The sequence below is a fragment of the Hippocampus guttulatus genome, chromosome 13, assembly GCF_054856545.1.
Source record: "Hippocampus guttulatus isolate MCC_2025c chromosome 13, RoL_Hgut_1.0, whole genome shotgun sequence".
NCBI lineage: Eukaryota > Metazoa > Chordata > Actinopteri > Syngnathiformes > Syngnathidae > Hippocampus > Hippocampus guttulatus.
In genome coordinates this window covers 13,995,497-14,017,425 of record NC_141273.1, presented here as the reverse complement: position 1 = coordinate 14,017,425, position 21,929 = coordinate 13,995,497, and the positions used below count along the sequence as shown (strand labels likewise).

General features: G+C 40.4%; 2 protein-coding genes across 2 annotated transcripts; one reads left to right on the top strand and one right to left on the bottom strand.

Moving 5' to 3' along the window:
* Positions 1–351: 351 nt before the first annotated feature.
* LOC147196448 (phospholipase B1, membrane-associated-like) lies at positions 352–13,068 on the bottom strand. The gene is made up of 35 exons (XM_086127472.1): positions 12,982–13,068; positions 12,774–12,817; positions 11,420–11,471; positions 11,264–11,327; positions 11,105–11,139; positions 10,772–10,835; positions 10,631–10,679; positions 9,767–9,827; positions 9,629–9,687; positions 9,323–9,396; positions 9,204–9,247; positions 9,017–9,125; positions 8,852–8,903; positions 8,188–8,268; positions 7,094–7,159; positions 6,919–7,019; positions 6,385–6,466; positions 6,150–6,254; positions 5,980–6,075; positions 5,846–5,917; positions 5,495–5,572; positions 4,877–4,937; positions 4,752–4,810; positions 4,607–4,674; positions 4,227–4,270; positions 4,041–4,140; positions 3,889–3,940; positions 3,314–3,394; positions 2,804–2,869; positions 2,633–2,727; positions 2,445–2,526; positions 2,198–2,302; positions 1,345–1,440; positions 1,136–1,210; positions 352–609 (listed from the first exon to the last, which is right to left on the bottom strand). Exons 1-35 carry the CDS (start codon positions 13,046–13,048, stop codon positions 391–393), a joined length of 2,658 nt encoding a protein of 885 aa, XP_085983598.1. The 5' UTR covers positions 13,049–13,068; the 3' UTR covers positions 352–390.
* A 2,104-nt stretch (positions 13,069–15,172) lies between these two features.
* LOC147196447 (protein yippee-like 5) lies at positions 15,173–18,839 on the top strand. Its single transcript, XM_086128121.1, has 3 exons — positions 15,173–15,322; positions 15,819–15,964; positions 16,178–18,839. The coding sequence occupies exons 2-3, from the start codon at positions 15,824–15,826 to the stop codon at positions 16,400–16,402; spliced, it is 366 nt and encodes a 121-aa protein (XP_085984247.1). The 5' UTR covers positions 15,173–15,322; positions 15,819–15,823; the 3' UTR covers positions 16,403–18,839.
* The last annotated feature ends 3,090 nt before the right edge of the window (positions 18,840–21,929 follow it).

Here is a 21,929-nt window from a genome sequence, read left to right as displayed (position 1 = left end):
AGTTAACCAAACACTTAATTGATGTGACGAATTTTGCTTTGAAGTCACATTTCTTTTTTAAAAAAATGTAATTATCTATTATTTAAAAGACAAGTGCAAAACTATTAATACATCATAAAATATAAATCACATGCTAGCGAACTTTTACGAATAGTGTAATTAGTGCGCATGACTAAAAGAAATCATCTATATTCATCAAAAAAATTGTTGTTTCTACAATGAGTTGTGAGACCTGCTACAACATTGAAAGTATTGAAATTCAACATTTAAATAAATAATATTTTACATTCATTTGTTTTATCATATCCTCAACCCCCCCCCCCCCTCACAAGCCCCCATATCTTTCTTTACAAAGATACTATACACACAGAACTCCATTTGAACCCTACTTTAAAACAAAGAGGCCTTCATCTCTACTGTTGTTGCAAAAGTCGTGCTCCTTTTCTTCCTCTTGGCTCTGCAGGTGAGCATCAACCAGGTGAGGGCCCAGCCCAGAAGGAGGGCAGAGACGGCGAGGACCGTGGCCAGCCATACGGGGACACACTTGGGGCAGTGAGTTGAAGGTAGACCGGCTCCACTGTTCACCTTTGTGTAGATGTAAGGATGCTCCTGCAATGTACGACACACTGGCATTGCAGTATGGGAGATGTATTGTCAATATAAAAAAGTCTACGCACCCCTGTTCAAATACCATGGTTTTTTTTTGTGATGATAATTAATAGCAAAAAAAAGCAAAATAATTCTCACGTTTTTAAATTTTTTGATAATGTGCCTGCACTCTTATGATGCCCCTCTGAACAACCCAAAATAAAGTTAATAAAGTAATAGGAGGCACTTTGAATGGTGGCAGGTGTGCACTGACTCCCAATTAACGTGACTTTTAGAATGTGATTGGTTAACTTTGAACACAGCCTCATCTCCAGTTATAAGAGGGTGTGCACACTTTCGCTACCACTTTATTGTTTATGTTCATTGGTGTTCTCACAAGATTAAAAATCAACTGACTTGTCACATTTAGAATGGAAAAGCTTGGAACACCTATTTGATCTTGGTTTCACATCTCACAAAAATCTGGTGCTTGACCGGGGCTGTGTAGACTTTTTCAATCTATCCTATAAATGTATGAGTTTCTTACCTCGGTGGGACACCTGATTCGATCTCTACCACCTGTGAAATTGTTGTATGTCTGCTTTTCGCCCACAGGCTCCAACTGGTGAGAAACCATTTTTTTTTGGATCTGCATTTCTACTTTACAACAGGCTAGTTTGAATACTTTGAGGTATTCACACTAGCTAAAATGGTTTAGCTTCCTTTTCCACTTGTATCAGGTGTCACCTCACTCACCATGTTATTCCACATGGCAACGGCCATGTCGGCATGTCCCCGTTCGCTGAAGTGGAAACAGTCCTCGCTGAAGTAGGTGGCGTCAGGTCGGCCGTCCTGATGAGTTGAAAGCAAACGAGACGGAGCCGTAGTCAGAAAAATTGGAGGAAGTTTTTTGCCCCCTTGAAACTTTAAATAATTCATGCAAAAAAAAAAGTACTTTGCCTGCATGTTTACATATAAATGTTGTCCTGAGACAAGCTATACTGTAGTAATTATGCTCTGAAGTTTCTCAACACGCACGTGACCCTGTTATTAAAACATTTCTGCCATCTTGAGGAAGAGAAAAAAAAAGTGAGCTACATCTCAGCCAACATGACATCATTAAGATAATTATTCTGACCATAGGCTGAAGCTCAGTTCTTGCTTCTATTAGTCATATTTTTTACGTTTTCAGGCGCAATGGAACGTGTCACTCAAACCAAGCAAGTTTCTTCTTCAACAGTTAGCATAACAGCTAATGCAGCTCGCACGCACCTGAGCAAAAACTCCAACATTTAGTATTGATTTGAGACCATGTTGCAACGCACCAAAATATATTTTCTGGCATTATTTACATTTAGATTAACATTTATTTTTTACTGTCAACTATATAGCCATGGTTCCCTGTTATTGCCTTGCTTTGTTATATTGTGCTGTCATCCAGAGATTGAAAAAAACTTACTTAGCCTATTGACAAAGTAGGAAGTAGCCTGTTTTGAAATGCAAAAGTGAAAGTAAGAAGTTGTCAGGAAAAAAAAAAGAAAAAAAAGAAATGAAATTCATAAATCTTTCATGACGTGGCAGGTCCTTAATGTGTGTGGAGGCGACTTACAGCATTCAAAGGCATAATGGAGTTTCTGAAGAAGGGCTGCACGACCACGGCAAAGTCTTCCCTGTCGTCATAGCGACCACTGTATGCCACTCTCTCCGTCTCAATCTGGAGGAGAAATGACAAATTAACCGTTTTGCTTTGCCAAACCTCCTTCAATCCATTTTTCATTTCTGCTGGCCCTCCCCACATCATCATTCATGAATCACACAGAAAAACAAACAAAACAAAACAAATAACCAGATCTTACCTGCACTTCCCGATTCATCCTTTTGGCTTCAGCCAGCTCCAAAGAGTCATCCCCTGGTAATAAGAAGCACGGGCACGCCAATCTGAAGACAAAACAGTCAAAACAAAGAGCACATACGCTTAGCCCAGTTCAGTGATCAACCAATGGTTTCGATATGTAACGCAGAGCAGGTGATATGACGAGCATACGGTTGTATCACGTTGCACCCGAGACTGTCCTTCTTGATCCTACGCAGGCCTTCCATCTGCAAGATTTCCAGAATGTTGACGATGGTCCTGGGTACCTGAAGGGGTTGTGCGCACCATTGTTAGCTACGCCATGTTTTTAGCACAGCATGTTGTTTTAGCATCTTAACTCACCTCTTCGTACAACATGTCCAAGCTGACCATCAAGTGATGGCTGTAGTTCTGAGGTGACAAAGAGGCCTGTGGATAAAACCTTTGTTGACTGTAATGATAAAGTGATCAGATAAAATGCTGATGCAACATGTGGCTCAAGGTTTTTGCTGTGTGTTTTTGCAGTTTTCATAACCAAAAACAAACGGGCTTTTTATGATATGCTGAATGCAGATGGAGAGTGAAAGATGAGGGTGGTGGGTGTGGCTTGGTTGTTTTGGAGGGGACAGAACAGAAGCACTCAGTGGACGCTGTGTCTGCTCATGTCTCACTGTGGCACAATCAAAACATTATTGGAGGCGGCTGAGTCACAACAGCACCATTATTCCGATTTAGTTGCTTCGGTGAGTGATATCATCTCACAGCACCAATGAGCTGTGTGGAAAATAAAAAGGTGGGGGGTAGGAGGTGTAGGGGGGAAGAAGGGGCTAATGTACTTCCTGTGATGACGTCTTTCTTTTAAAAGCAACTCACTCTGTCATTGCAGAATTGACAGAGGTCATTGCCACCAACGAAGAGAGTCACCAGCTTCCAGTCGTTGGCAAAGTCCACTGTCTGGGTCCATAAGGAAAGATTTTTAAAAAAGAAAAGAAAAAAGTGTTATTTTAAAATATTCATAAATTGATTTTAACCTAAAAATAAAAATTCAGTTGCAAATGAATTTTTTGGGGTGTCAATTATTTAATTATTTGAGATTTAAAAAATTATATTAGACTATTGTACTTTATATAGTCTTCAAATATGGAACTTGTGTGAGCTTTTGTAGTGTCAACCATAATTCGTTTTTTAAATATTCTTACAGCTTTTGAAATATGAACTTTACCTAATTTATAAATATAATATATATTTCTCATGCAAACACTCCATGTAGTTGGTGGTGATTTTTTTTCAGTGAATATTTCAAAATGTATGTTACGATGATATATATACGTTCAAAATATAAATCTCCATAATCATTGTGTTAATTGTGATTTTTAAAATGTTTCATAAATATTTTAAAAATGTATTTCAAATATTCTTTATATTTTACTATGCAATATAAAACTCACAGTGTCGTTTTTCATCACTTCAATCAGGCGTCGGACTTGTCCTGGAATTCCCCTGTATTGAAAGCAATTTTATTGTCATTACAATGTGTGCAATACACAAACGAATGAAGAAAGAATAAAAACAAAAACAACAACAAAAAAGATGAACTGACGAGATTTTGGCTCCTGATATTGACATGTTGAAGCCGCTCTTCTTCTTCCCTTGGCCTTTTGACGCTCCTTTAAGGTCTGGATTGAACTTCCGGAGGATGTCTGGGAGACAAAAGCGCAACATGGGCTCATCTCTGACTCCTCGCGGTGTCAGTGTTGCATCGTAAAGTAGAGGCAGGATATCTTACTGGCTAGCGTGGTGACCGTCTCCAGGCTTTTATCGCCTCCGATGCTACGGGGATGGAAGAAAACGTGATGTAAATTACAGATGCCAGCAGCGATTTTTGTGTGTTTACTCATGAGCGACATAGCTACCAAATTTTATGTATTTAAGTGATTTTGGCTGTGAGGGCTGACTTTTCGAAGTCAATCAAAATAAAGTGCCGTCGGTCTTAAAAGGACACCTGGAAATAAACCAAAATGAACTGAAAATGTCATTTTCAAAGTAAAATGGCTGACTTCCCGTGTGTTCTCTGGCATGGGGTGTTGAGATTTTTGGGGGTAAACTCATCATAAAAATGCCGACCAAATGTAAATGGTTAAGTGAAACTGCAACATTATGTCTCACCTCCATGACACTCCTCTATATTCTGTTCTGAGCTGCAGTAGATTCTTTGCCTTAGCACCAAAGCCAGCCTAAAACACACCAAAAAAACGAAAAAAATGTTGACGTGTGAAATGGTTTGTATGGTCGTACTCGTTAGCAAACGTACTGTAATGGAGTCCCCCAAAGCGGCCACCACGTTAATGTCAGCTGGCCGGACCCTGTAAGCTAACACAATGAGCACAATTTGACACGCTGTTGATGCTGACCAACGTAGCAGCACCAGGTTGGTACCTGAAGTGGGCGGCGAGTCAGATGGTCCCGTGTTAAGACATTTGAAGTCACTGCCCCAGTTCTACAACACAACGGAGATCTTTTAACCCTCAGGCGTTGACGGGTTTTACCACCTTGTTTGCATTTCGAGATGTTGTTTGTGATTTTAAAAATCAGATTATTATTTTTTGCTTCTCTTACTGTACAATGTTTTTAAACAAAAAAATATATATATTCAACAGTCAGCAACAGGAGCTAAATGTAATTCTTCTCCATGGTCAGCAGAGCTGTTGCGGCTGCTTTAGAGCGCCTCGTTGTTGTGGCCGTTTTAGAGCGTGTTGTTGTCCCGCTGTGGGAAATCCCTGCCGTGACCCAGTGGGATATCCTCTAGCCATCAGAGGCTTTAAGTGCTCATACAGGTATTTTCAAACCTCAAATGGGGACTTTAAAGAACAGGAGTTGGAAAATTACAAAAGCAAAAAAAAAAAAAAAAAAAAAAAACCCCTTTGCATTAACACGGCTAAAATATTTTTAAAAATCATAATAAATGAAGTGAGACGATACAAATGGCCAGCATGAAGCTCAGAGGGTTAAACAGTTTCACATTAGATTGAGCATGACTATATAAAGACAACCTACAGTAACCGGCGCAGGGGTCGGCAGAGGTCCTGGGAATGTGTAGTTGCTGTTAGCAGCCGTTCTAAAGAAGGGTGCTGTCTAAAAACAATGAAAGAAAAGACATTGAAATCATGACGGTCATGAGATTGGCCGTATTTCTAAAATCATTTCAAGACATATTTCAAACAATAGATCCCCATAAACAAATTGTCAACATTCAGCTACTAAAAGAGGAAATGTGGTACTCATACGAGTCTATGAGAGTCATACTGAGGCGTGCTGTCTTTCACCTCAATATAATATCTATTGTAGCACTCATATTGGGAGTAATTATTCTGACGATATGCCGTTTATTATTAAAAATGTAATTACCTCAGAGGGACACTTGAGATCGATCCCGCCAGAGAAGTCTTGTGTAAAAGTTTTGTTTCCCACCGGCTCTAGCTGCGTGAAACAACAGGGATTGAAAATAAAATGACGTAAAATGCAATCAAATCAAATCCTACCATGTTGTTCCAGAGCGCTCGGGCCATCAACGTGTGAGCTTTCTGGCTCAGGTGAAAACAGTCGGGTGAAAAGTACGAGCGATCTGGCTTTCCATCCTGATAGCAAAAGCATCGGGAATTAGCAGTCTGAACAATATTTGTGCGGCATATATAACAGCGACAGCTCCTACCGGCAATGTAGGAAGAAAAACCTCCCTGAAGAAAGGCTGGAGGACAACGGTGAAATTGTCGTGAGTGTCGTAGCGCCCGGAGTCCACCAGCTCTCGCATTGCACGCTGGGAAAAGACACAGAGAGGCAAAAAAGCGATATTTTTTAAAAATGTGGTTACATTTCTTGCTTTGGAAGTCCAAGGATCCAAGAGGATCACTGGCATCAGTGCACCTGACTTTGTGTCCAGTACTGACCTGATAACCTCTGCTGAATTCTTCCGTCTTTCGGAGTTCGAGCGAGCCATCTTTTGGCTTCAGTACGCACGGGCAAACCATCCTGAAAACACAACAAAAACACGCATCATGTCAACTAATCTCTCACTTTGTCTCAGCGAGTATCTCGAGGTTCAACTCCATCAGTGTTTTGATTTTTCTATGGATTTGGGTATTTTTGTGGCACCAAAGAGAAAGAGCGCCAGAAAAAGTGTGTTACCATAGAACCATACCAACCATAGAGCAGAAAATGGGACTTGGGCCATTTTTCCATGTGAAGTTTCAGGATTTTTTCACATAATTGCCACAAAAGTCAAACAAAACTTGGGAGGTCAGATCACTAAATGCGACACCAAATACTGCGAGACTTCGGCTCTCTCTCTCTCTCTCTCTCATATATATCAATCAACCGGTTCAGGGCGTCTCCCGCCTACTGCCCGAAGACAGCTGGGATAGGCTCCAGCACACCCTGCTGGAGCCTATCTTTCTTGAAATCCATCAAACATCAACACAGACCTGACAAACCAGGTGGGGCATCCCAGCCCATTATCTTTATGTAGCTTGCGCAGTGGTATAATGTTCAACAGCTCCACCAGGTTGACTAGCGCACGTGGCACCTACAAGGTAATAAAACGGTGCTTGAAACATGCCTTTGGGTAATCATGACGTTTGTGTGTGTGTGTGGCATTACCTCACTGTGGAGTATGTCCAGCGCTCGACGGATGCGTTTGGCCACATTCCTGGGTGAGAAGATCACCTGTGATGGAGTGGTAGATGGACCATATAGATGCCATGGGTGCAAGTGTGAGGGGCTGTCAGGGACTCCTTATCCATCCTTCTGAAACGCTCTTATGCACACTTCTGAAATCGTCTCACAGGCACTACTGAAATCCTTTCACATGTCATCCTGAAATACCCTCATGAAATCAACTCACATCGGCTTTCATTAGTGTGTATGACAACATGTCAGTGCACTGTGGGAGTTTTATTAGTGTATGTTAGCAACAACAACAACAAAAAACTAGGGTGTGGGCAAAAAAAAATAAAAATAATAATAGTGTCACAACATTTCCATATAATGTGAGAGAGTGATTCAGTTGTGTTTGTGCATATCAGTGGTGCGTGTGAGCAAAGAAGAATATGTAGTGTATGGGCATTTCTGTAGCGTGTGAGAGCATTTCAGTAGTGTATATGAGCTAAGATGTCAGTATGTGAGTATTTCACTGGTGTTTAAGAGCTGTTCAGTAGTGCCTGTGACTGTTTTAATCGTGTAGTCTAAATGAGAAAAAAACATATCAGTCGTATTTCAGTAATGTGTGAGAGTGTTTCAGTAGTGCATGAGAAAATGTCAGGAGTAATGTGTGTAAGAATGTTTCAATAGTTTGTCTGAAAGCATTTCAGTAGTGTGTGTGAAAGTTTTTCAGTTGCGCGTCAGCAAAAACATTTCAATAGTGCGTGTGTGAGAGCTTATCTGTAGTATGAATGAAAGTGTTTCAGTAGAGCATGAGACTATTTCAGTAGTGTATAACTGTTTTCAGTAGTGAGTGCAAGACACTTTCAGTAGTGCGAGAGCATTTCAGTAGTGCATGTGTGAGTGTGTATAAGTTGTGCATGAGCAAAAACATTTTTGTAGTGTGTGCGTGTGTGGGGGGGGGGGGGAGTATTTCAGTCGTGCGAATGAGAGATTTTCAGTAGTGTGAGTGTTTCAGTAGCTGTGTGAAAGAATCACAAACAGCATGTCCCTGTTGGCCCCTCACACAAACAAGTTGAAAGTTGAATACTCACAGTGTCCGAGCAGAAGTCGCATATGTCATTGCCCCCAATAAACACGGTGATCACTTTCCAGTCATTGTGGAAATCGATTCTCTGCACTCACCAACACAAGGAGGACAAGTTAAATGTGAAAACTGAAATCGCTCTCAGGCTCACATAGCCTTACACAATACTTATTTCGTCAACTTTATCAAGTGAAACTGAATATATGTTGTGTTTTTTTATGATGAATAACTCAACTATTCAATGGAGTCTTATGCAACATGTGTTCATGAGTGTGTATATCCTGGCATGGTGTTAATGCTTCATGATCCTGTTTTGAGTGCTTTGCCACCACCTTATGGTGTCTCTCTGCAATTATAAAATCCTTTTCTTTGTGTGTGTCTGTGTGAGTTGGGGCGGTCAATTTAGATTTTTTTTTTTTTTACTGTAGTCAGCAGAGCTCATAACGGGGGTCCACTCTATAAACGTACATACAGCTCTGTGAATTATTGAAAACTATTTTGCAAGGGCAAAATCTATTTTTTCAAGTATTCAAAAATATACACCGCAATACTTTTAACACTTACTAATCCGACATATCAAGGTTGAGTATTATTCGCTCTTGTTGAGGTTCCTAATGAAATTACGCATAAGGTGTCGTGGCCCGTGAGTGCTCATTGCGATCACTTCTTACCGTGTCGTTTTTCATGATGTCCACTAGGGCGCGCACTTGCTCAATGACATCACTGAAAACACAACGGCGTCATAGTAAAATGCAGTAGAATGGGATGTACAGTGTGTCCTGCAAAGTTTTTTGTTTTTTTAATTAATGCATATTTTTTGAGTGAGGCATACGGACCCACTTTTGGCTCCGGCAACGGCCTGGTTGAGGAAGGCTGAGGGGGAGTCTTGCTTGCCAATCCCCTGAGCGAAGCCTGTCAGGGAGGGGTTGAATTCCCTCAGGATGTCTGCACAACACACACGCACACGCACGTGACATGATGTCAGTAGTTATTACTTCCATACTGCGCGATACATGTACATACTCGGTAGAGTGGTGACCGTGGTGATGTTTTCATCACCGCCAATGCTGAAAAGTAACAATCTGAGTCAGTTATGCATCAAATGAAAGATTTGATATTTTCAATGCCCAGTCTGGCGTTACCTCCAGGACAGTCCTCTGTACTCGTTGATGACCAGCAGAAGGTTGTTTGACTTTGCGCCGACACCATTGCCAGCCTATACGTTATTCAATATATACACAAATAAATCCATATGTCGGTCACTTAGGGATTGGTGGACTTTTCCCGAAAATTGATCAATACATGCTTTTCCCCAAATCCAAAGGGGTAAAAAAAAAGATCAAATAAATGATCAGGTTCTCAAATTTGTTGGTGCTGACACAATTACAATTATTGAGACTGATTTTAGACTGGGGGAAAACAACCAAAAACAAAGACGATGGTCTTACTGTCAGAGAGTCGCCGAGTGCAGCTACCACCTTGACGTCAGCTGGTCTCAGCTCATGAACTACACATTACAGTCAAATGATATCCAAATGCCAATGTTTGGGTCATATCGACAACATGTCGAGTATCATATTTGGTACCTGATGTTGGCGTTGTTGGAGACGGACGGCGGTTCTTGCAGGGGATCTCAGTGCCCATAAACTACAAAAACATTCAGTACAGAGGCATCAATTTGAGGGAGGCATTATTTTTTTTATTAATATTGGAGAGATAGCACACAGAAAAATAAATGGGAAGATTTTTTTTTGGTATCACATCGTGTTATAATTATTCTTATAGCTAATTGATTTTAAATCCTAACAAATAAAATCATAATCATCATGAAAAATAATATTCTCTTCTTACTATGGATCTTTATTACAATTTTTTAATGAAAACTCATTTAGTGTCGGCCATTTCCAGACCCTTCTTTATCTGACCACGTTAAAAAAAAATACATAAAGCAGTACCTGGGATTGAATGTCTGGACTCATGAAAAAACATTTTTAAAAAAACGTCTTTGGCATTGAATGAATGAAAAGGAAATAATTTGTACAAAACAACCAAATTTTTAGGTTGAAAAATCTAAAACTTTTAGGGGGGATGTTTGCTGAGTTACTGAGTTAATCATTCAGGTTATATCTGGCTGCCTTTTTGACGTTATTCTGACCCTAGAGTGGTTGTACAGAGAATTTTTTTTTCAATGGGAGACGGAGCACAGCATCGAGTCTTATTGCTCTATGGCTATGCAGAGGTCATTGGCGGGCCCTGGTGAAGCTGATCGGCTCTACGCACTGCGACGACCCAGCCGAATGAGACTGGGCCTCCGCGTCGCAAGAGCATTTATTATTATTATTATTATGCAGAGGTCAGCCGGTTCTCGAAAAAGGTTGAAAAGCACTGACTTAGATTCATATAAGTTGAGTAAATAAAGGAGAAAACACTGCGTCCGATTCAGTATCTACCTGATCTGTCAAGGTGTCAGAAAGATGCTCTGCTTCTTGCTGCAAACTCCTGTAACACATTCACTGGTTCTTACTGCATTATCATTGTGTGTGTGTGTGTGTGTGTGTGTGTGTGTGTGTGTGTGTGTGCGTGTGTGTTACCCGGGTTGCGACAGGAATTCCACATTTCCAGCGACCGCTGCTGGGTTGAACATGGACAGCAGCTCTGTTCATGACACAGCAAATACGACAGACATTTGCTTTTGCTTTTGTAAGTTTAGATTTTACACTGACATTTTTATTCTATTTTGTTTGACTTGAGTGTGTTTCATACTATTGGAAGTTTGCATTTAGTTTTGTGAAGGTTTTGTGAAAAATACACTTGACCCAATCTTATTGAATTTCTTGCTCTAAATTTGTCTTCATTCACGTGACATGTCCAATATTGTAATTTTGGTAAAAAAACAAAAAAACAAAAACCATAGGGTTACTTACCGGCCACTCGACTGCCAATCTTTGACGTCACATTCCTATTAATATAAAACAGGATGCTGTGAAGCTGTTTTATTTTTTTTTAAGTAAACCTCTGACTGAAGAGTGGTTAAAGAATGACCAAACGCTCTTTTAAATGTTATCATCATTCCACGTGTGTACCTGCCAGAACGTGACATGCTCAGCCAATAAAGCGCTGAGACATCAGCAGGTTGGACGGCATGAACTGGGATGAGAAGGGAAAACAAAATTGAAGACTTGCAGATTGTTGAAAACAGAAAAGAGAAAAAAAAATGAACTTCAGTAATAGCTGCCTACCGGAAGAAGCAGTGAATGAGGCAAGCGATGGTGGTGGGGAGCCGAGAAATGCCTGTGACACATGATCTGCATTTTTATTACTAGGCATAGAAAAATGGTTGGTTGCATAAATAATATATTTTGTTATAATCTGGAAAAACAAACAATTTTTGGTGCGTGCTGGTTAACAATAAATTAGGGCGAGCCGAGTACCGATACCAGATATCATTATCGGGCTAATACTCTTATTTTAAGGTATAAGCGACTCATTTGTGGGTGTCGATAGCAGCCGCCGATACTTTAAGGCAAAAAATAATAATAATCTGATACCGTGTAAGTCCTCCTTGGCAGTAGTTGGCGCTACACAGTGTCAAAAAGGCCTTTGTTCACAATTTTTTGTCATTGTGTTCAGTAAAATGTGATATCTCAAAAGTACTCGAGGTATCGGTACTCGTTTTCGTGAGTACTCAAGGAGTGAACACTTGTACTGGTATCAGCCTGGAAAAAAGTGGTATTAAACATCCCCAAAATAAACTACCGTTTACAAAAATTTGAATAATTACAACTACTACTTAAGTTTAGTAGTTACAACTACTACTTACGTTTAGTAGTTACAACTACTACTTAAGTTTAGTAGTTACAACTACTACTTAAGTTTAGTAGTTACAACTACTACTTACGTTTAGTAGTTACAACTACTACTTAAGTTTAGTAGTTACAACTACTACTTAAGTTTAGTAGTTTTAATTATTCAAATTTTTGTAAACGGTAGTTTATTTTGGGGATGTTTAATACCACTTTTTTCCAGGCTGATACCAGTACAAGTGTTCACTCCTTGAGTACTCACGAAAACGAGTACCGATACCTCGAGTACTTTTGAGATATCACATTTTACTGAACACAATGACAAAAAATTGTGAACAAAGGCCTTTTTGACACTGTGTAGCGCCAACTACTGCCAAGGAGGACTTACACGGTATCAGATTATTATTATTTTTTGCCTTAAAGTATCGGCGGCTGCTATCGACACCCACAAATGAGTCGCTTATACCTTAAAATAAGAGTATTAGCCCCAAATTGTCATATATATATATATTTATTTATATATATATATATATATATATATATATATATATATATATATATACTGTATATAATAAAAAATAAAAAAATACATCTATACAAAAATATCACTTGAGATTTAATCCCCAAAACAGACAACAAAAAATACATTTTAGGGTGACAAAAATGCAATAAAATGAGGAACTAACGATAATTAATGAATAAATATGAGAAATAGTCATAGCTAGCTAGCTAGCTAGCTAGATAGATAGATAGATAGATAGATAGATGGATAGATAACCATCTGATGTACCTTGCTTGATAGTTGATTGTCTCCGATGTCAATGGTGACAGTGTCTGAAAGGGATAGCAATCCGAAATAATTCAAATTAAAATACAAAACAAACAAAAGCTTTTTCCCTGGAATGATTGAATTACTGACACAAATTTTAAATCTCAATTACCCCCCCCCCCCCCCCCCCGCCCGCCCCACGCACACTTTTTAAATGACCTTGTCTAACCTGTGAGCAAAAGACCGGAGCTGATGAGAAGCAGCCGATTAAGAATTACACATGAAGATCCAGACATGATAGCACACCAACTGATAAACTCCCTCACCGAATGAGGCTGTTGACTCCGTCTGCCTTCCTTTATATAAGCTTGGCTCGGCCCCTTCGCCGCACTTCAACCTGATGGTGAAGGCATCATTCATGGCTTGCTTCGGGATGGATGCGGGGCAGGTGACATCATATGGAGGCAAACATTGTTGTTTTGTGTACTAAAATTCGCCAGAATATGACAGTATGTATCAGTAGTACTGTTATGTGCTAGGATATGTGCTTCTCAGCTTTTTACAGCAATTGGCATCTAAAAAAAAAAAAAGCAACTACTTTTTCTCTCCAAATATTTTTTGAACAACCCTCTCCAATTTTAATGATTATAAAGAAGACCTGTAGATAAAATGAGACCTCAAACTGAGAAAAATTAAGCCATTGTCTCTGCTGGCTGATCCTGCATGTCTGCTCAATGCTTGGAAAGTATGCCCCGCTCAACTGTTAAATGTCAATCAAATCCCAATACGGCCAAAAACAAAATTAAAAAAGGGTGCTATTTTGTCTTGCGTCTTTCTTAGGCCTACACAATCCTCCACGTTGGGTGCGAAAATATATCTACCTAAATAAAACCTGTGGTGGCTGAAATACTGCAAGTCCCACGCTCTTAAAACAGTTGGGTCAAAAATAACCCAATGGGAGTTTTTACAGCGCACCAGGTGATTGAGGGGCTTTTCCACGCCATGACAATGAGGCACTCTAAAGTGACCACACCAGCTCGAAGCCTCGGTCCCCAAATACACTCTCACGTTGGACTTTTTCCCCCGCCTTCTCTCCAACACATATTCCGCGCACGTGTTGGAGACAACGAGGCGCTCTAAATTGGCCATGCCATCCCAAAGCTGTCAAGTTGTACTTAAAAAAAAAAAGTACAGAAATTCCCAACCCTCCTTGTGCTTTCATCTGTCTCTGTGTGACATGCGCAGACTCACGGCTGACTGCAACACTCTCTTACTCATCCTTACCTTCTTGGCCTGCAAAATAAGGAACAAAAATATTAGGAATGAGTCTCTATTGAATGCATTGATATTTTTGGGAAAAACTGCTTATTTCATGGGTTTGTCATGACATGCATTTCCAGTACATATAAAAATATGATCTGCTCCATTCTTTTGAAGAACATTATGTTGCGTGTGGACACTGTGATAGTAACCAAAGAGATTTGATTCCATTTCCTGACGAACAATAAAAGTCATTTAGGTGTAAATGTACGATACGCTCAGTCAACAAGCTTGTTGACTGAGCTGAACTAATCCCCAAAAAAAGGGCCTTGTCCAGCTTGACTTCAACGTAACAAACAGGAAAGGGCCTTGTCCAGCTTGACTTCAACGTAACAAACAGGTCCCAAAGCTCGACATCTGTTTAATAGGTTGAAGTTTAACTATGTGTCAATAAACTGCAACTTGTGACCCGTCTTTGGCATATTTCAACAGCTTGCATAATTGAAACGTTAACGACCGGCAATTCAGTCAAACGGTGAAACTCCATCTAAGTTTTGGAGATGGTGAGAATATGATATGTTTTATGGTCTACTTAGATTATTTCAGCTGATAGCCCGACCCTTGGAATGAAGGAGGAAACTGAGTTTATCTTCATGGCATGTAATCAGATTAGCATCGACCGGCGGGGGGGGGGGGGGGGGGGGGGTCAATCAGCTATAAAGTTGCAACTGCTGCAACAGGTTGTTTTAACATTTAGTTCAGCGTGTTTTTTATTTTTTACCTGATTTTTGTTAATTTTACCGTTTTAACTTTTTTTGTTTATTTTAAATGCATGTTATTTGTGTTTGTTTATCATTTAAATGTTTTGTTGGTCTCTTTATTTTATGTTCAGATTTTATATAATTTCCTTTTCACTAGTTTTGGGGTTATTCAGAATCATATATTTTTTTTCATGATACTGATGTAATATATGATGATGATGATCATCATCATTACATTTTATAATACTGCCCGTTTTCTTTGACGTATTCGTCACAAGTGTAGGTTGGTGGGTACGTTTCGTCTTTGCTCACTGCTGCCTTCTTGCCGTAGCGTCGTCACATTGCAGCCAGCAGCACGTTTATGGTGTGCTGACGTCAGGACCGGATGTTGACAGTGTGTGCTCGCGGACACCTCATTAGGTACAGCCAACATCAACAACAAAACCACCGACGAAACTAACGGCGAATATCCGTGTAAAACGCAACAAAATCCACCCGATACTGTACCGAAGGGGACTTTTGGACCTTGAGAGCGCGCCGGAGACGCCGGTAAGAAGTCGACAGGGTCTAAAAAAGCCTTTAAAGCCATTTTTCGCCCAACGCAGCTGATGTCGGGTTTTTTTTTTTGTTGTCTGTTAGCAAAAGCGGCTAGTGCGGCGTTAGCTTCCTACGCTCTTTGTGATTAGACGCTCATGAATAGTTAGGTAAGATATAATCGTGTTTACCGTTGGTTGTTAGAGCATAAAATAAGGCAGGGCATAGTAGGTGAGTAGTGTATAATATAACCGGTAAGGTTGAATAAGTTAGGTGGTTGTAATGTTGTAGGACTGTTACATTGTACAACATAATATAGTTGGCAGGGTATAATGGGAGTGGATAATGTAAGAATGCTAAGGTACGACACTATTTATAATATTCTAAAATGGAGAAAACCATACTGTGCATTTTAATAGCTTCCTATGGTTGGTGTTGTTTGACATTTTCAAGTATTGGACAGTTAAAAAAATGTCAAGTAAATGTGATGTTCCGGCTTTTGATAATGTAGTCAGAATGGGCCGCATCTTCCTGGACCACATCGGCGGAACGCGCCTGTTCTCTTGCGCCAACTGTGACACCATCCTGACCAATCGCTCCGAGCTCATCTCCACCCGATTTACGGGCGCCACGGGCAGAGCCTTCCTCTTCAACAAGGTACCACAACACACACACACACAGTAGGTCAGGCAAACTAAGTAAATAAAGTAGAATATAGTAAAGTAGGGAGATGACAGTGTAATATAGTAAGTCAGGGCTTGGACGAAGTATATGTTATAATAGCGTAATTGTTGTTTTTTTTTTTTTCCAGCATGAAAGGGGCAAATGTCGAGATGGTGCAGTTGTATCTCATGCAATGTGTGCGTACAGGTGGTGAACCTTCAGTACAGTGAGGTGCAGGACCGCGTGATGCTGACGGGCCGGCACATGGTGCGAGACGTCAGCTGCAAGAACTGCAACAGCAAACTGGGCTGGATCTACGAATTTGCCACCGAGGACAGCCAGCGCTACAAGGAGGGCAGAGTCATCCTGGAGAGGGCGCTGGTCCGGGAGAGCGAGGGCTTCGAGGAGCACGTGCCCTCGGACAACTCCTGAATACGGCAAACTGCTTCTTCGCCGATCTGTTCAGCAACGTTACAGAAAAAAAGGGGGAAAAAAACCATCAGGGGTAGGTTTTTGACTCTGCATTCATGATTGGTGGTGCAGAAAATGAACACTTGCTTGAGACAACGCCTCCAGTTGCTGTGCGCTTCATTCGGACTCAATGGCCAGACAAGAGCAAGCAATCAGTTTACTGATTACTTGTCAATTTTCTTTCTGTTATTGTTTTTGTTTTTAATGGAGAAGGGAGAATTGCTTCCTGAATGTTCTAAACTCTTGTTTCCACACCCGCTGTGCTTCTGCAGTGCTTTAAGGCACAACTAAGCGACAGTTCCAATTTATTAACCGATGGCATGTTAATTTTATTTGTTTATTAATATATACAATTGAGAATCGCTTCCTGAATGTTTTGAACTCCTCTTTTCACACGTCAGTAGACTCCATTCTGACTCGGTCATTTCTACACAATTACTTAATAGTTTCAGAACAAATTCAAAATTATCAGATTGCCTGGTATTTAAAAAAAAAAATTAATTGGAGGGAAGAATCGCGTTCTGAATACCAAAGTGATCACTAAACCAATTCAGGTTTTTGCCAGGAAGGAATGTTATGAACTCCTTTTTCCACACACCTCGGAGCAGTTAGCCTGGCTTCGACGTAGTTTGTGACTCACTCACTTTTGACACGGTGGATTGACAATTTCACTCCAAATTCGTTTCAGTTATATTTTATTTATTTAATTTTCTTTATAGATTATTATTTTAACTGCGAACAGTGGAACACACGCTGAACGTTTCCATTCATAGCTCAACGTCCCAGTGCATTTTGACTTTTGTCGCTTCATCATAAATGACTCCACCCTGAACTCGTGTTTTTTACGACAGGGATGTCCCATCAAGCTGGATAATGTCATAGCACTACCGTATCTCAATGTCTACATTCCGAGGTTATTTCAAAACATGATAAACAGACCATATGTTTTTCATCATTTGGCTCCTTTTAACGACGGTGTCCTGTCAGCTAGCAGAATAAGATCAATCGATGGAGTTAGCGTATCATTGACACAACTACGTCCCGCTCTCGTATGACTCGGTCACTTCAAGACCCGACCAATCAACTCCGCACAATCGACCGCAACGAACAATTCATTGATTACAACTAACATGACATCGCCCGCCTTGGTTCCAGCTCTTAACTTTTCTTTTATTTGCGTAATTCAATAGCGACAATAGAAAGGCCGCCTTTGACGTCATCGTAGCTAAACGTGGTTGTTATTCTCACACTGAGTTTAATCACGCTGCATTCTTCTCGCTGTTAACGTTGCTAAGTGGTCACCGTGGAGCGCGCGCAGATACGCGAGCCCGTTACATTACAAGGCATTGTAGGCTCGCCAGACAGACGACATTATCAGCCCGCCTCCGTGGTTAATAAACACACGCTTGACGTTTGAGTTGAGTTTATGATCAACATCAAAGCTTGCAGAATTTATCAGCTTTTTACAACGCACGAGGCTCATTTTTTTGGAGATTAAGCCCGCCTTTTGGAGTCATTTCTTTTCCACTTTTATTATAAATGATCCAAAACAATACAGTGGCACCTTGAAATATTGAAACGCAAAAGTTTGTTACGTGACAATGATCGTAAATGAAACACTCTTGTTTTAGTTTCTTAATAATGAAACACAGAACTCTATAATGTTGCTTGTGAAACTAATCAGAATGTAAAGCTTTTAAACAGTTCAGTATAATTCAATGTTGCTACTTCTTCTGGTGTACCAGTATTGGCCACAAGGAGGCAGTCCTGTAGCATACTGTACAGACATGCACACAAGAACTTATCCACTTCCTTTCCTACTCAGCGTCGAGTTTTTCTTCCAGTTGTGTTAAAATAGCTGTTGTTTAAAGAGTTGTAAAACCACAACTATCAATGCTAACCATTAGCATGTTAGTTATTTTCCATGACACTGTATGTTAGCATTAAGTTAGTGTAAGACGGGCCATTTGTATTTCAAGGCGCCGCTGTATTTGGGGACGATTTTATGAAAAAAGGAATTGTTGACATTAGTTGATATTTCCCATATTGTTTAGCGATTACGTGTAGTTCTAATGCAGGGGTGTCCAAAGTCGGTCCTCAAGGGCCGCTGTCCTGCCTGTTTTCCAGCGCTGCAAGGAGCAACACACCTGATTCAAATAATCAGGATTGTCCTAATGCTGCTTCAGAGCTGGCTGATGAGCTGATCATCTGAATCAGGTGTGTTGCAGCCCAGAGAGATGGAAAACAGGCAGGAGAGTGGCCCTCCAGGCCCGGAGCTGGACATGCCTGTTCTAATGTTTTTGAAATGTTCTATGATTGACTTATTTTATTGATGTGTATTTTCATGATTGAAAAAAAAAAGTTTACTTGTGTTTTAAATATATCTCCGTGTTACACGTTTTGTTCCATGCGTGGTTTTGTGCGCTGAACGAACTCCCCCAAATGTTAGCTGTAAAAAGCAAATACAGACACTACAGTCACAAAGCTATTTGTGCACCATCGTTAAAAAGTCAATGTTCCATAATGTGTTTGCATTTACGTTTTTTTGGGGGGGTGGGGGGGGGGGTGTTACTCGTCTTTCAACATTTTGGGGGTACGGCGTTTGACCAGCAGGCGGCAGTAGAACACCACGACCTGTTTCCAACTTGATCCCGTGCAGACCTGATGTGGATATGACGCACTCCACAGAGTAGAATTGGAGTCAGTGCAAGCAAAATGCATGCCCGTCATGTCGCTCCCTTGAGCCAAAAAGAAAATTAATAGGAAAATGATTTCTAATCCCCCCCTCCTTCCAATCACCATCATCCGATGGAAGAGGTTTGATTGGATTTATAAATAGGGAGTTAGGATAATTCATTCTAATTTCACCCACTTAATGTTTGCAAGGGTTATTCATAGCCTTCATTGTTGAGGAGGAAACGACAGTACCGCACGGTCAAATGCACGTCTTAATCTCAATATAATCTTTGGGTCAAATTAGATTCGTTTTTGGCATTTCACAGCAAGAAAAAAAACCCCATCTCCAATGCTGCTTATCCTGAAGATGGTCGCGGGGATTTGCCAGATCATACCCCATCTGAAGGCGGATGAAGACAATCGACCATTCACGCCCACACCCACATCGTCACTGAGTGTGATCACTTTTCCTAAAGTGCCGTAAAATGCACAAAAAGTGTGATTTTGTTTTTACAGGTGCAACAACGTTTGTATACACTCAGGCTGTTGCAGTTCAAATTTGATTTTGTGTTAAATCGGGGTGAATGGTGTTAATCTTGAAAATTTAAATTTGTGTATTTTTTGAGTGTTAACGATGGAGTTTGAGACAGTCTCGAGCACGGTCTGTGAAACCTTTGCATAGGTTTCCGCAGAAACATGCACTTGTTGGTCTTTGAAAGGGCATGATCTGGGAATCTCGATACAGTGAAGGAGTATCAAACGCATCATGGCTGTTAGGTAAAATGGGACATACTCCTTTATGTTTTCATCCAAAAACGAGCAGTGTAAAACATAAAAACATACACTTTTCCCTTTCTCTGAAACACCGATTCAAGTATTTTTCAGTTATTGATGTTTCAAAATTGACTTTGAACATACTACATGTGTTTGGAAGATGAACAGTGTGTAAGGAGACTCCATCTTTCATCGCTGAGAGAGAGCAAGAGCTCCTGCTTTATAATTCATTGCGGACTTTTTTCGCGTTGTCCCCGCATAACCTCAACAAAGCGAGGCCATTTCAGAGGACAACTCAAACAATCACAAAGACTGGAACCTTTTGGCAAGGCACATTAACTCTATGTTCACAGATGGGGAAAAAAATGAAGCATCCCAAGACAAGAACACCGTCCCTACTGTGAAACATGGAGGAGGTCCCGTTATCTTCTGCTTTGCTACATCTGGCATAGGGTGTCTTGTGTCTGAGCAGGGTACGATGAAATCTCAAGACTCGAGATATGCCATCTGGAGAAAGAACTCTTCACCCCTGAGACAACTGGAGCAGGTCGCCGTCGGAAGAGTGGGCCGAAATATCTGTTGAGAAGTGCAGAAATCTCACTGAAAGTTAGAAAAAATGTTGGATTGCAGTGACTGCCTCCAAAAGGTGGTGCAACCAAATATTAACTTAAGCGTACCATCGCTTTTGTCCAGGCCTGTTTTCTGACTTTGTTTAAAGAAAAAAGAATTCTGTTGAACTACCATTCAAAAGCTATGTCTGATTTTCAATTGGTTAATTGGTCAACAGTGGAGGAAGTGCCTTCCAAAGTGATGTGCAGTGTGATGACACATCTTGCCTTAGTCAAATTCGAGTTTGAATCCAAATCCAGAGGATGATTGTGCTTTCTATCGGCTGCCAAAAAAAGATTGCAGCCGCATCAATTGGACCCTTAATTGGCACATGATTCATCGTCCCAGGGGGGATATTTTAGCTTATCATTGACTCCTGGGGATGTCAACATCGAAACCCCTTTTCCATTCCCTCAGCAGGGTGTGCTAATGCGCGCACGCACACACACACACACACAGCAGTGACATTCTGTCAGGGTGGAGAAAATAGCATGCTTTCCATTGACATCACTGCACATCCCGTTGCTAGACGACAGCGGAGACAACATTTGTTACTATGGTGACCGCACTTCACCTTCAAAGCTCTTGACCTTTTTTTTCCCTTTTTTTTTGCTCGCCTGCGGTCGGGGAGAGAGGGGGAAAGAGAAAAAAAAAGGAAGACAATAAAAAGTTGAACCTGATAAAGTAACGTGAATAGCATTAAACAGAAGCAAATGAAGGCAAAGCGCAATCTAATTCATATTAACGTAATAGTAAAATTACTAAATGATTTTAAATAAAAATGAATACATAAAATTTATTATAAAAATGAAAGGGATGTTTCATCATTGAATGTAAAATATAAAAAATGCCTATAGGTATACTAACCAAATCTAATGAAATACATTCATATTACACTTAATCAAATAATTGCATTAAATAAAATCTACAAATACTGTATGTGAAGTTAAATAATGTATAATTATGCAACCCCCACCCCCCAAAAAAAAGCATCATACAAGGAGTAGTACCTTGTTCCGAGTGTAATTCGCTCAGCTGCCATGCTCGCAACTGAAATCAGACATCTCAAACCATCTTTTCTGATTTATATCAGTGCACAGTAACACTATTAATCATTAACAGCCCTCCCAAAAAAGCAAAAATTGTTGCAAGGGTTGTGAATGAGGAAAAATAGCATCCCGTTATATTGCACTTCATTTAAAAAAAAATACAACAGTGACATAAATACTGTAGAATGGAAAAGTATTCAAGTTGTCAAACTGTCTTCATAAAATGCTGCCGCATTTGGTGTGCCCACTTTGGCCACATGGGGGCAGTATAAGGCAGACGGACTGATTAGCTCTTTATTGAGACTTTGATGAATCCCACTTGAATTTTAGCTAGCACACGTCCCTTGCATTCAAACCTGCCTGGGGTGCAGCAACTAATC